Source organism: Lathyrus oleraceus, chromosome 1 (genome assembly GCF_024323335.1).
Source record: "Lathyrus oleraceus cultivar Zhongwan6 chromosome 1, CAAS_Psat_ZW6_1.0, whole genome shotgun sequence".
NCBI lineage: Eukaryota > Viridiplantae > Streptophyta > Magnoliopsida > Fabales > Fabaceae > Lathyrus > Lathyrus oleraceus.
In genome coordinates, this window is record NC_066579.1 from 435,773,177 (window position 1) to 435,788,297 (window position 15,121).

The 15,121-nt window shown below is 36.7% G+C and overlaps 1 protein-coding gene across 1 annotated transcript; it reads right to left on the bottom strand.

Annotated features, from left to right (window-relative positions):
* Window positions 1–3,033: 3,033 nt before the first annotated feature.
* LOC127080628 (protein MAIN-LIKE 2-like) lies at window positions 3,034–3,787 on the bottom strand. The gene is made up of 2 exons (XM_051020943.1): window positions 3,701–3,787; window positions 3,034–3,616 (listed from the first exon to the last, which is right to left on the bottom strand). Exons 1-2 carry the CDS (start codon window positions 3,773–3,775, stop codon window positions 3,068–3,070), a joined length of 624 nt encoding a protein of 207 aa, XP_050876900.1. The 5' UTR covers window positions 3,776–3,787; the 3' UTR covers window positions 3,034–3,067.
* Between the last annotated feature and the right edge of the window lie 11,334 nt (window positions 3,788–15,121).

Sequence of the window (15,121 nt, forward strand, 5' to 3'; positions counted from 1 at the left end):
GATGCATCAAAGAAGGTATGAAGGTGAAATACTCAAGATATTTGAGATGCAAGATTGCAACCCAACTTTGACTCCAGCTGAGCCCAGATTACAACTGTCGAAAGATTCGATACCTTTGTCACACAAGGCTTGACTTGCCATACATTGTAGGTATGGTGAGTAGATTCATGCAGAAGCCAAAGGTACCACATCTAGCAGCGGCAAAGAGGATACTAAGGTATCTGAAAGAAACTCTTGACTATGGAATTTTGTTTCGTGCAGCTGATGGAGGAAAAGAATGCAAACTAGTAGTATACACCGACTCAAGTTGGTGTAGTGATGTTGAGGATCGAAAATCCACAGCTAGCTATCTGTTTATGCTAGGTGGTGCACCAATTGCTTGAAGTTCGAGAAAGGAGTCAGTAGTGGCATTATCATCATGTGAAGCAAAATACATAGCTACTTCCTTTTGTGCATGTCAAGCAACGTGGATGGTGAATCTGGTCGAAGAGATAACATCGAAGAGTCATGGAGCAATTACCATGAAGATCGACAACATGTCAGCTATCAATCTGGCGAAGAATCCGATAACACATGGTCGAAACAAGCACGTCGAGATGAGGTTCCACTATGTACCTCAAAATAAAAACAAATTTCTAATCCCTTCATACATTGATGAACATTCTACTGATAAAACATTGAAGATTGACATAGTTTTAAAGCTTAAATACAATTTCAGTACCTTTACTTTTAAGAAAATAAATATTGTTCCCTACATTTTAAAACAGTTTTAGTCTTTTAATTCAAAAATTTTAAGTTTTGTCGATGTGTCATCTTAAATTTGTCTACATAAACACTTCCATCAAAATTAACCTTAAAATGGAGGAAGAGACTCAAACACAAAAAAAATATTTAAGGACCACAAAATTAGATCTTAAAATTGTTGAATTGTAATTCTTTGTGTCAAAACAGGTTGCTCGACAGAAGTAAGGAAGTGTCGAATCATCTAGTGTGTCGAGTTGTATTAGTGTGTCGAAGTGTCGAAATATGTGGCTTAACTCAGGATTTTGACTTAAGCCCATTTTTAGTATTGTTAACTATTTTGGACTTTTATAGTTTTGGGCTTTGACTTAGTGAGCAAACTAACATAAATCTATAAATAGAGAGAGTAATATTTATTCTTGTAATGTTGTATTTATAACATTGTAGTTGCAAAGTGAATAAAGAAGTTTTTCACAGGTTGTGGGCAGAGAGAAACTCTGCGAAAAATATTCTTCTTCTCCATCGTTATTTCATTTCTTTCTCCATTGTTCTTCTCTTTTCATTGTTATTGTGTGAGTGATAACAATCTTGTTCATCAAGATTGATAGAAAATCACCATAGATTGTGGGCAAATTTACCGAGATAACCCACTTTTTCGAAGAAATTCCCAATATAACCCAGTTTTCAAAAAAATTCCCAATCTACCCCACATTTAGGAGGAGGCGCCAATTGGATTGGCGACCCCTCCTAAAAATTGCAAGGAGGCGCCAATTGGATTGGCTAGGGCACCTGCCCTAGCCAATCCAATTGGCGCCTATGTGTAATTTTTAAGAGGGGGCGCCAATCCAATTGGCGCCTCCCTTAAAAAAGCCTCAAATGAAAAAACTTTCAACATGAAAGTTATAGATCTTTTTAATACAATGAATTTGGATATAAATTTTGCATCATTTGGATTTTTTATGAGAAAGTTATGGGTAGTTGAAGTTGGACTTCTGAGTTTTTTAACTGTTATCTGACCGATAATGTTTTGTATTATTGCATGTGTTTCTTTTAGGAATATGAATTTTTGTCCAACATAACATTTGAAGTAGACATTTTAAATTTTCCAATGCACTTGCGTCCCACCTCAAAATAATTAAAAATGAGTGAGTTAGGTCTTTGCGAACTTCACCCAAAATTAGGGTTTATGTCAAAACAAGTGTATGTGAATTTTGCCAAAAGGGTCCAACTTCAAGCCCTTTAGTTTGAATGATAAAAGCCTAAAATGACAAAACCTTCAATATAAAAGTTGTATATATTTTCAAGATAATGAATTTGGACTAAAGTTTTGCATCATTTGCAATTTTTATGAGAAAGGTATGGGCACCTGAACTTGGACTCTTTGACATTTTATCTGTTATCTGACCTATAATGTTTTGTATTATTGCATGTGTTTGTGTTAGAGTTATGAATTTTTGTCCAACATAACAAGTGAAGTAGACATCTTAAATTTTCCAATGCACTTAGTCCCACCTCAAAATAATTAAAAATGAGTGAGGTAGGTCCTTGCGAACTTGACCCAAAATTAGGGTTTCTGTCAAAACATGTGTATGTGAATTTTGCCAAAAGGGACCAAATTCAAGCCCTTCAACATAACAATAACAAGTCCTTGAATTAGGGTTTCTGACCTATAAATTTTTGTATTATGATATGTGTTTATTTTAGAATTATGAAAGAAACCTAATGTTTGGAGTTTACACAAAGATAAATTTGACATAATACGAATTGATATTAATAAATTTTGGATTTTACACAAACAATCCTAATGGTGATGACCGGGATCACCTAACCGACCTCCGGTCCCACATCCCCTAGCTACCCTAACCCTTGGCCCTAACCCACGTTGACGATTCTGCACCCGTGTTTGTTCATCTGATGGTCCAGGAGCGTCATTACCTCCTACAGGAGAAGATCCGTTGAGGTATTCAGCCAACTCAGCATAGTCTTCAGTATTCAATGATGGTGTACCGGCGTAGCTGAGCTCATGACCCATGCCAGAGAAGTTGGGGTGTGGTTGACTCATGGATGGGCGACCGGGACGGTTGAAGGGAGACATGGGTGACAATGATGGGTCTAGGAACGGTTGGAAAGGTTGTTGGGGTGTTTGGAAAGGGTATGGTTGTGGGATGTTTTGGTATTGTGATGTTTGGGGTTCTTGGCTACGGTAGGAGGAGGGGCGGTTAGTGTTTTGGCTAAGGCGACTTTGGTAGGGTGATGGTGTGGGTGCGAAGCGATGTTCGGTCGAAGGTTGATGGTCCATTTATTGGTGGTGGTATGGGGGATGTTCTTAGTTTTTGGGTTGGGTGAATGGCATGTTTTGGTTGTATGTTTGTGTGTTTGTGGAACGGAAAGTTTGTCGGATAGGTGGTTGTGAGTAACCGGGCTGAGAATGTTGTTGGGGGTTAGATGTTGATCCTTCTTGTGTGTAACTTGTCTGGCGTGGGTCGTAGAGGTACATATCATCGGCGATGAATTGAAATCCAACTGATCTATACCAAGCCATATAAGTACGACTTGGTTTTACCTCATTTGGCATGACTGCGTCAGTTAAGACATGGTCATGACGGTGCTTCCACTTGCGACACTCTGATCTTGCGAAGGTTTGCCAAGGGTTGTAGTTCCATTGGTCGTTCACTTTACGCATATGCCATTCTCCTAGGCTAGCTGGGGGATCTGGGATATTCTGGACCATACCAAACTGCAGCTTCACACGATCGGTGTTGTGCAGCTCCACTGTTGTGAACCGTATTATCGGTGTGCATGTTGTCCATACGGCTGCGTCTTCAGGGTTGATCTGATGCTCATGATCCATATTAAGGTATGGACGCCAAATGAACTGAAATGTTAAAGACGATAGGATTTAAATGAATGTAGAAAAAGTCAACATAATATGAAGAAATAATGAAATTATTTTGCTTACGTCTGCCGGTCGAAGGTGATCCAACAAGTTGCGATATTGAGTAATACAGTGTCTCGGACATCTGCTGTAATTCATACCGCGTGCCGACCATCTACACCAAAAAGTTAAAATAAATTAGTTATGGGTAATAAACTGTAAGGAAGGAAGTAAAGATATAACAATTTAAACAACTTACTTTTTTGCATATGGAAAAGTGAAGGGGTTGTTATTGACCGGTGCTAGAGACGGTAGTCTTGACCATCCCCATGCTTGTAGCAAAACAGCACATCCAGAAAATGTAGAAGTATCTTTGTGGGAGTTTTTGCACAACGAACTATAGAGATAGGCTAGACATGCGGATCCCCAACTATAACTACCTATTCTATCTATATGTCTAAGTAAAGGTAAGTACATAATATGCATGCTAGAACCACTACCTTCGGGAAATAAAAAGGATCCTAGTAACAACATAATGTAACACCTAGTTTTGATGATTCGAGCATCTTCGGTAGAATGCTCATCTAAATAAAAACTATTATAATATGACTTTAGGCGTGAAAGTAGTATACCTTGTCCCCTAGCATTATCATCTAACAAATCAGTGTTTAAAAGCTCCATGCAAATTGAATTTGCATAGTTGGTCTTACCATTAACAGTTTTGCCTTCAATTCGTAGTCCTAAAAGCATGTAGACGTCTTCTAACGTCACGGTACACTCACCGGTTGGAAACCAAAATGTGTGTGTCTCTGGCCTCCATCTTTCGCATAAGGCTAGAATGAACTTGTTATCTATAGACCAAGACATAATTTTGCTAATGTGACCAAAACCGGCGAGTTCAACATAAGGTTGAATCATCGGGTCCATTGGGACAAATTCGTGGACTCGAGTTCGAAACCTTGAGACATCCTATAATAGAAATAATGTAACACTTCACTAAGTCGATATTTCAAAATAAAATGGGGTTGGTGGAGATGAAACATAAAAAATAAGTATAAGAAAAAACTTACGTATGTCGCGATGTTTGCAACTGTTCCTCTGTGTGCTTCGCCCATTGTGAGTAAAGACGTATTGTTGGGGAGTTGGTGTAGATGAAAATAGAAGATTTTGTTGAAGATGAAATTGTAAAAGAAGTAATGTAGATGAAGTAGTGAGAAATGTAGATGAAGTAGTGAGAATGTTGGTGTGGAAGAATTGTTGAAGGAGTGGATGAATTTATAGGCAAATGGAGGAGTGCATAAAAAAATGTGTTTGCATGGTGTCTCCACCTCATTTGGCGACCATGTACAATATTAAAGAGGGGGCGCCATTCAAATTGGTGACACCATAGGGTACATGCATGCAAGGCTAGTTCTGAATGCTTGGTTTCGAGGACTGACTCCATGGGGGCACCATTCAAATTGGCGACCATGTACAAGCCTTAAAGGTAGGCGCCAAACCAATTGGCGCCACCTTCTGCATGTCTGACACGTGGCATTGTTGTCTCCTGCATGCTGAACAACTCACTTATGGATGGCTTGCATGATTGACACATCATCTCTGACCATCTTAGGTGTCCGACACGTGTCTGTCTTGTCTCCTGCATGCTGATGACTACCTTCTTGATAGCTTGCCTGGTTGACACATCAAGTCACACTGTCTTGCAGGACAAGAGCAGTGGACAAGAGCATTTGACGGTGGTTGTCGATGGGGCCACATGACAACAAACATTGTGGAATGCATGAACGGGGTTTTCAAAGGGATTCGAAATCTGCCGATAACCGCCTTGGTAAGATCAACCTATTATAGGTTGGCTTCTATGTTCGCAACCATAGGTGAAAGATGGAGTGCAGTGTTAATGTCCGGACAAGTATTCAGTGAGTGTTGCATGAAGGTCATGAAAGAGGAGAGCATCAAAGCTACGACACACGTTGTAACAGTGTTTGACCGTCATAGACAAAATTTCAGCGTCCAGGAAACAATGGGCAACAACGAGGGGAGACCAAATTTAGCCTACGCTGTTAGACTATACAGAAGTTGGTGCGATTGTGGAAAATTTCAGGCCTTCCGCATACCTTGCTCCCATGTCATTGCAGCATGCGCTTATACTCGTCAAGACGCTTACACCCATTTATCTGATGTGTACAAGGCCAGCACCATCATGAATGTATATAGTCAAAGCTTTTCAGTACTACCAATGGAGGATTACTGGCCTCCATATGAAGGAGATATTGTTTGGCACAATGAAGAGATGCGTAGAAAGAAGAAAGGAAGGCCAAACAGCACACGTATCAGAACAGATATGGATTCCACAGATAAAATGATAAGATTATGTAGTCTTTGTCGTCAACCAGGACACAACAAAAACAACTGTCCCAATCAAGGAGCATCATCTAGATCTTAAGATTTTTGTAACATTTTATCTAGATCTTAAGCTTTTTGTAACATTTTATCTAGATCTTAAGCTTTTTGTAACATTGTATTTCTGTAACAATCAATCATTATATATCATTAAGTTCTTGTTACAACGAGTTTCATAACAAACAACAGTACAAAACATCTGAAAACATAAATAATTCTAACTGATTACAACAATCAAATTAATGTCGTCTGGACCGAACATCATTTCCCTAGCATCCTTATCAGTCTTCATTCGCACCCAACCAAAGATACTGTCAAGTCTCTCAATACTTATGATTTTTTCCCCTTCTGGTATTTTCCCGTCTAACCATCGAACCAGCTCCCTCTTCAGTTGATCTAACGTGGTGATGTTCCAAAACAGCATCAGCACTTGAGGTTTGTCTCTCGCATAAATCACCTTACCGTATCGGCGACGAACACCAAACATGATAGCCAAATGATTATATGAGTTGTGGAACAATAGGTCACACAACGCATCTATTTATAAGACAAAAAAGGCATTTTATGAGGGACTCGCCAATTGAGTTGGCGCCTCCTTTTAAAACCTACACATAGGCGCCAATTGGATTGGCTAAGGCACCTGCCCTAGCCAATCCAATTGGCGCCTCCATTCAAGTTTTAACAACAGTCGCCATATGAACAACTTTCATGTTCATCAAAAATTCATTTGAAACTTGGAAGCTCATCATTCATTTCAAAACATTATAGGTCATTTTGACAGAAACCCTAATTTTGGGTCAACTTCGCAGGGACCTAACTCACTCATTTTTAATTATTTTGAGGTGGGACCAAGTGCATTGGAGAATTTAAGATGTCAACTTCAAATGTTATGTTGGACAAAATTTCATAACTCTAAAATAAACACATGAAATAATGCAAGACATTATAGGTCAGATTACAGTTGAAAAACTCAGAAGTCCAACTTCAATTGCCCATAACTTTCTCATAAAAAATCCAAATGATGCAAAATTTATATCCAAATTCATTGTCTTGAAAATATCTACAACTTTCATGTTGGAAGTTTTTTCATTTGAGGCTTTTTTAAGGGAGGCGCCAATTGGATTGGCGCCCCCTCTTAAAAAATACACATAGGCGCCAATTGGATTGGCTAGGGCAGGTGCCCTAGCCAATCCAATTGGCGCCTCCTTGTAATTTTTAAGATGGGTCGCCAATCCAATTGGCGCCTCCTCCTAAAAGTGGGGTAGATTGGGAATTTTCCTAAAAAGTGGGTTATTTTGGGAATTTTTTCGAAAAAGTGGGTTATCTCGGTAAATTTGCCTAGATTGTGGTGGATTTCCAACAAAATGAAAGAATTAAGATTTCATTTTTAATTTAAAAAATATAAGAAGTAGAAGTACATTTAAACTTAATTTTAAATGTGTTAAATTAAAATCTGAAATTAAATATATTTTACTTTTCCTTGACTATTATGATTATACATTATTACACTCCTTATATTAGTTTAGATTCAAATGAATTCCATTAAATTAGCACGGATTCATAAAATTTAATGAAATTAATTTGACTTTTTTTTTCTACACAAAAATAATTTGACTTTTAACAACTAAAAAAGTCTGTATTTTAAAAGAGAATGTGTTATAATCATTTGCCTTTCAATATTTTCTTAGAAATCATTAAGTATTTTAAAATCTTATAAATTTATAAAGTTATTATAAATCATTTAAAAATTCATATATATAAATAACATTCTCCAATATACAATTTCTTATGCAAAGTTAAATAAATAACTATTTTTGTCTTTCATTATATTTGATTATTTTACACATACTAATAGAAAATGATCGATAAATAAAAAAAAGTTAAAAGTTAAAGGTTGTATTCCCTAATAGAAGGGGTATTACCTAAGATGTAAAAGATGATAATTGATGAAAGACTTCAAATATGTTGGTAGAGGTTTCAGTTTATTAAAGAACATATATATATATATATATATATATATATATATATATATATATATATATATATATATATATATATATATATATATATATATATATATATATATATAAGTTTAAACATTTAAATGTTAATGTAAGTGTTTGAGAAACAAATAGAAGCCTCTCGCTTAATCTAATTTAGGTTGTGAAGAACAATTGAATGTACATCGACATACTCAATATGATGCTCTAAAACGGAAGTACACTTATTCATTTATGAAATGTTTTAGTTAAATTAGACATGTAATTGGGTTGATCTTTTTGAATTTTTTTCAGCCATCCAGAATATTTAGTCCTTTAAAAGCTTAATGAATTTTTTGGTCCTTTAAATTAATTTTAGATATAATCAAAGGGATTGCAGAACAAATCTCTAATTTAAAAAGTGAAGATTTATTTTGCCCTCTCATAAAACTTATAGAACCTAAATTAATCTCGAGAAAAAAAATCTTATTTATCATTTATAAAAAGTAAAATAAATATCATTTATGCTGACGCAACTTTGTGTTATTTTAATTTTGAATTATTTTTAAATTATAACTAATATTCATTTAAATTTTTAATTATTTTAATTTTAACAAAAAAATATTGTAAATTCTACCATAATTGGGATTCAAACCACTGCCTACAAATTCGGCACAAAATAGGTAACCACTGCGCTATTGTGCCTTCTAAGTATATAATTTCCATATTGAATATATATTTAAAGACTAACTTATTTCGTTGAGATATTAGTAAAACATTAATATTAAATTATATTTAGAATTAATTTTTAATTCAACCGGAGTAATTTTTTAATATCATTCAAATATATTATAGTAAATAATGCAATGTAATATTATTTAAACATGTGAATTTGATACGTATAAATATAATGTGATATATATATATATATATATATATATATATATATATATATATATATATATATATATATATGAATTTCATTAAGTGTGTGTGAATAATATCTAAATTTGATTTAAGTGGCTGTAAATTTTATTTAAATATTAGTTTTCGATAATGTTAAGTATTTGAATATATTTAGATAACATTAAAAATCACATTTAAATAAAAATCATCGATAATTCAAATATTTTGAGTTCAAACACATTTTAATAGTATGTAAGAAAGAGATCATAGAAGTGAGATATAACATTTGTTTAAGCTTATAAAGGACACAAGTCATATTTATTGGAGTAAAAAAAGAGATTACTCGAAAGTTGTGATTGATATGTTTTGGACTCATCCATATTCAATTAAGTTGTTGAATATTTTTCAAATTGTATTAGTTATGAACAACACCTACAAGACAAATAAATATAGGCAAAATCTATTTGAAATTCTTGGCATGACATCAACCGAGTTGACATTTTCTATCACATTTGTGTATATGGAGTCCGAGCAGACGAAGAATTTTTGTTAGGTGTTGGATACACTTAAACAATTATTTGTGAAGAAAGATTTGTGTACATAAGTGACTTTGACATATAGAGATATTGCTTTGATGAAATCAATTGAAATTGTGTTTTCAAGGACGATTAATTTTCTATGTCAATTTTATATTAACAAAAATATTGGTGCAAAATGCAAGCAATATGTGGTGAATGACATGCAAAAGACGATCAACACATTATGGACGAGCAACAACTTGAGCAAGCATGTGTTGATTGTAGTCAATTTATTGATTATGTGAAAGACGTGTGGTTGACTCCATATAGACAGAGATTCGTAGGAGCATGGATTAATTGAGTGCTACATTTGGATAACACCGCGACTAATTGATATGTATTTTTCTTTTATTATTTTTACTATGTATTTTTTTAGTATCAATACTATGTATTATTTTTACTATATTTAATATGTATTATTTTCAAGGTTGAGTCTGCTCATTGGAAGTTAAATCACATGTTAGGGAACATTATAGGTGACATGGATAAATGTTGGGAGGCTATGAATAACAACTTGAAGTTACAGTTGGGCAACATCAGAGCTTCTTTTTCTTAAAAAAATTATTAAGTTAAACACACACACATAAGTCTATTTTATGGTAATCTGTGTGGTTCAGTGTCTCAAGCTGCTTTGAGACACATTATTGAAGAGTTATTGAGAGTTGATTATGTTGGAACTAACAGGAAAATATATGGTTGTACTCTTAGAACATCTTATTGGTAGGGGTGACAAAACGGGCCCGGCCCGTTTGGCATGCCCATTTTGTCCGCACTTTAGTACGGGGAGGGCCAAGGGTTTATGCCCTCACCCTCTAATATATCCTCCCCGCACCGTCCCGTTTTCTTCGTGGCCTTTTTCGGCCACGAGCATTTACATGAATTTTTGCATTTTTAGGCATAAAAAGTGTAGTGCTCGCGAGCTTTCTCTGCCCCGCCCTCACTTTTTTGCGGGGCGGGCCTAAATTTTAAGTTCACATTCTCAACTATGATTGCCCCGCCCCGTCCCGTTTTTTATAGCCTTTTGCAAGGCGGGCCTAAACGGGGCGGGCATGCCCGTTTGCCAAACCTACTTATGGGTTACCTTGTGCTTGTGAGTTAGGAAGATACACACTTGGTGGCATACCAATACTAATAGACGTTGTTCATGTTCATTAAAGGAAACTAAGTATGGAAGTTGAGTTAAAGGTAGATGTACGTGATAAATCAGAGGTGGATATGAGTACTGCAATGGATGAATTGTGAAAAAGGTTTAGGTCACTAGATATTGTTGGAAAAATGACATTAAAAAGTATGGTTTATGAACTTGCCTACCCGACAATGTCTTCATTGTGTCCACCACCTGAAAAATTAAAAACCAAAGTAGGAGTGAAGAAGAAAGGGAAAAAAACTAGTTGAATATGATGTTTATAGGAACCCTTCATATCATGAGTATGTTTATCAAGAATCTCAATATTCACATAGGAAATCTCAACCATCACAGGCTTCGAAGAAGTTGAAATTATCAAATAATTAGTTCACTCTTCAATTTCCTAATCATATCAGGTCATATATTGAACATGTAGTTAATGTTGTATCAGATGGTAATTGTGGAGTCGTTGCATCATTGCATGGATATGGTGAAGATGGTTGGCCAATGGTGTAGGTGTTTAATTGGCTGCATTGTATGGTAAAACACTAGTTGGATTCTAATGTCTTGACTGATGTCATGACATGGTGTGAAGGTGTGACTGCATTGTAGGTTAGAATATCTAACTGTACTCTGATGTCATGAATGATGTCATGACACACTTGAGTAGTTTACTGCAGGATTAGCTAATACAGGATTTGTTGAATGTCAAATTGGATGTGGTGTCATTCATCCCTGTCAGCAAATACTGAGGAATAGAACAGTTGGTGTTCTGTTAGAACTCAGTGTTTATTTCCAGTCTGGTTATCAAGGAAATACAAGACCTGGAATAAGGCCTACTGTCTGAATGTCAAACTGGATGTTATGACATTCATCATTGACAGCATATACTGAACAATAAACAGAGTGGAGTTCTGCTACACTTCAGTATGTTTCTGAGTCTGTTCTTCAAGAGGAAAACAGAACTGACTTAAGGCTAAATGTGTAAATGTCAAATTGGATGCCTTGACATTTATTATTGTAAGCTGCTACTGTAGAATGGACAGGTTGGTCCTGTACAGTTCAGCAAATTATGTACAGTCTGTTTTCAGGAAAAACAGACTTAGCATATGGTCCTTGATGTCAAGCTGAATGTTGTGACATTCATTCCTGACAGCATATGCTATATTGTAGGTTGTTTAGTTTTTCTGTTTCAGCTTTTTTCTCAGGCTAAAATCCAGGAAACCAACAATCAAGCTACAATTAAGGAACCTAACAAATAGCCTATTTGTTAGCACACTAATATCTGGAAATTAGTTAGAATCCTATGTGGCATTATTTGTGGAGGTCTTGGAATATATATAGGCTTAAAATAAGGCGATATATATGGAGAGATTTTAGGATTGAAGACCTTGTTTGTAGCAGAAAGTTTTTGCTGACTTTGTAACAGCAAAGAACAAGTTGCTGCGATTTTCTGAAGGCCCAAATCCAGTTGGGTGATTAGGTTATAAATAGCACTTTGTAACCTAGTATTTGTAAGCCTCTTAGAATGAATTTTTAGGGGTGTGTGTAAGGTAAACCTCCCAATCTGTGGGAAGGTTACCATATGTTTCTCAGTGTTCAAAGCTGAGAGTATTTGTAACTCAAAGTCTGTAGGCAAGAGTGATTATGGTCTTGAATGAAGCTGTGAAGCAAGTTCAAGTCGTTTACCATTACATTGTGATTGTAGTGATAGGAATGGAAACTGGAGGTTTCTATCTAGGAGTTCCTAGGTATAGATTGCATTGGGTAGGGATTAAGTGAAGAGTTGTAAACGGGTGAGTTTAGCTTTGAATTAATACTACTGATAGTGGATCTTCTTCCTGGCTTGGTAGCCCCCAGACGTAGGTGATGTTGCACCGAACTGGGTTAACAATTACTTGTGTTTTTACCTTCTGCACGTTATAACTCTGTCGGTTATAAAATAAGGTCAAACTGTAATGCTGTAACAGCTGATGTTCAAATCAATGTTGAGACATCATGCTGATAACTATGCAGGCTCAACAGAAGTAAGTGCTATGTTTGATCTCTGCTGTGCCTTTGTACCAGATGGACAGAACTGGGTGTTCTTCCACTCTATGGTGATATAGTAGCAGATGTCGGGACATCTGTGAATGTGTGCATATCAGTACTAGATTTTAATTTGTATAACCGTCTTGCTATATTAGTAACAATGTTAGATCAGATGTCATTACTTGGAGTAGAACATCTAAACTCTGACTACACCAGAATTTCAATTGGTATCAGAGCAGGCATCCTGTTCTGCTTCTGGATGAGATCCATGGGTGATACTTTCTGGTATCTTGCAAGGAGTTATGTTAGTACTGATGCTGGAACCTATGAAAGGTTCTGTAATTTCCCTGAATGGTCCCTTGAAGTCGGTGGATGGACTGTTCATGACAGGAATGGTGTGTACCTGTCTCTGGAGGGTGGCAATTGGCCTGTGTGTGGGACAACTGTGCCAGTATTGAATCACATTCAAACTTGGTATGGTCTTGGAGGCTGATCTGGTGAAGTGTGTGTTCATAGGTTGAGTTGTATTATGATTTCCGCTGCATAATACCTGGCAAAACTCAAACTCTGATGTTGTTTCCCCTCATGTGGATGAAAGGCTGCTGTATTCAAGATCTCATCATAATCTACTGAAGATGTCAAAGATACTTGAGTCTCCTCAAGTCCACTCATCATGACGTTCTCACTTCATGATGGTAAGAATCACTTAATCACTGATTCTTTTACTCACTTGAGTAGGGTGTATGAAGACCTTGAAGACCTTCAAGGAAGGTTTGTTCCAAGGAGGTGGAACTAATGTTCTATGCGATGTTAGAACATGTTGTTCAACAAGTATGCAGCTACTGGTTGAAGAGCAGATGTTTTTAGGTATCAAACAAAGGGATACTTCTGTTTGGAACCTACTCCTGACCTGGAAGAGGAGACATCTGTGTGTGCTAAGTTGACAAGGGTAGGGTCAACTGTGTGTGTGCTCAAGAAGGTCACCTTTAGAAGTCTGATCTCTAGAAGTTGAGCTGGTTGAGATGTGACATTGTGCAATCTCCTGCTGTTTGGCATATTCCTGTTGATTGATCAGGGTTGGATAGCTGTTCCCTGAAGTACTATGTTGTGTTGGAAGACAAGTCCCCTGGATGTTAGTAGTCAATAATGGGATAACCTGATTGCTATACCATTTAAGAGGATTGGAACCATGAATCTTGTTATTCAAACACCACGTTTCAGAAGTGGCAGTTCTTTCGAGGAGTGAGAATATGAAGATTCAGAGGTTAGTTGAGGTAGTATGCTCTAGCAATGCATATTTACCATTGACTGGTGCTGTTTTGTATCACTAGTACTTATGGTCTGCTGGAGTCTGATTGGTGTGATTGGAGTATGTATAGGTATAACTCATAGAGTTAGTTGCCACTGGTAGGGATGGTGTATGTCAGGTTGAGACATTTATATACAATGCATGGTTATTGGTGTGGAGTTTCCATGATTGTTAAGTTGAGGGGGAGTTTTGGTTAACCTCCTCAAGTCTGGTCAACCTAGGGTCTGGTTGGCTGTTGACCTGTGTCACATGGGTTCTGGTGGTAGCGTGACACATTTGCAAGGAAGAATTCATCTCTCTTATTCCTAAGGGTGAATTTAATCTGGGAAGACTTTCAAAATTGTCGAGGTGCTTGCAAGCAGAAGATGTTGACACAAGAAGAGTACTTTCAAAGTAGTCTTATGGTGGAAGTATCTGAAAGGATAATTGGAAAGGATTTAAGATCAATGTCTACTTGTGCCAAGTACAAGTGTTTAATTGATTATCCTTGGAGCTCAAGATAACTGATGTTCTTAAAGATGTTGGAACATCACTTCTTCAAGACCCTGTGCAGAATCACAGGAAGGATAGTACATTGGCTTATGATCTATCTCTTTGGTGGCAGCAAAAGCATATGATCTCTGAAAAGGTTTCCTGGCAAGAAACATGTTCAGCCTTGGTATGTACAAGAAGAAGAAGACATCATAGTCTTGATGGTGGTTACTTGGATCAGTTTATTTCTGATCTAGGTAAGGAAGTGCATTAGCTTATGCACACTGTGGAGTCAAGAACAAGTGGCAGCATTCTTGACATCATGGAAACAGCCTTGCCTTAGGACGTGGAATCCTTGGTATAGCTGAAGGGTTAGTCTCTAACTGGTCCTTCTAAAGACTCATGCACCAGAGTGTCTGATGTCTTTGGAGAAGAAGCAGGGATTCATCAAGGTGTGAACTTGGATGACTTAACTGCAAACCTGCAGGATGGAGGTTGTTTACTCAAACTTGGTTCCACAATCAAGTCTATGAGAACATTGAACTCTTGTTCTGTGAAGGGAGGAAGTTCTTTCAAGTGGCAGAAGAAGGAGCTGAATTCAACAGCTGGATGTCAAAACACAATGTTGTGACATTTGGTTCAACATCAGGTTCTTAGTTGGTGAAGTGGCACATCAACTTGAGATAGAAGGGTCTACAGGGTTGT

What these genes read in the sequence shown, in the direction of transcription:
- LOC127080628 (XM_051020943.1), bottom strand. Translation starts at nt 3,775, where the DNA reads ATGAATTACAGCAGATGTCCGAGACACTGTATTACTCAATATCGCAAC. An exon ending in ATCACCTTCGACCGGCAGAC is followed by an intron (nt 3,617 to 3,700) that starts GTAAGCAAAATA and finishes TTAACATTTCAG; the next exon opens with TTCATTTGGCGTCCATACCT.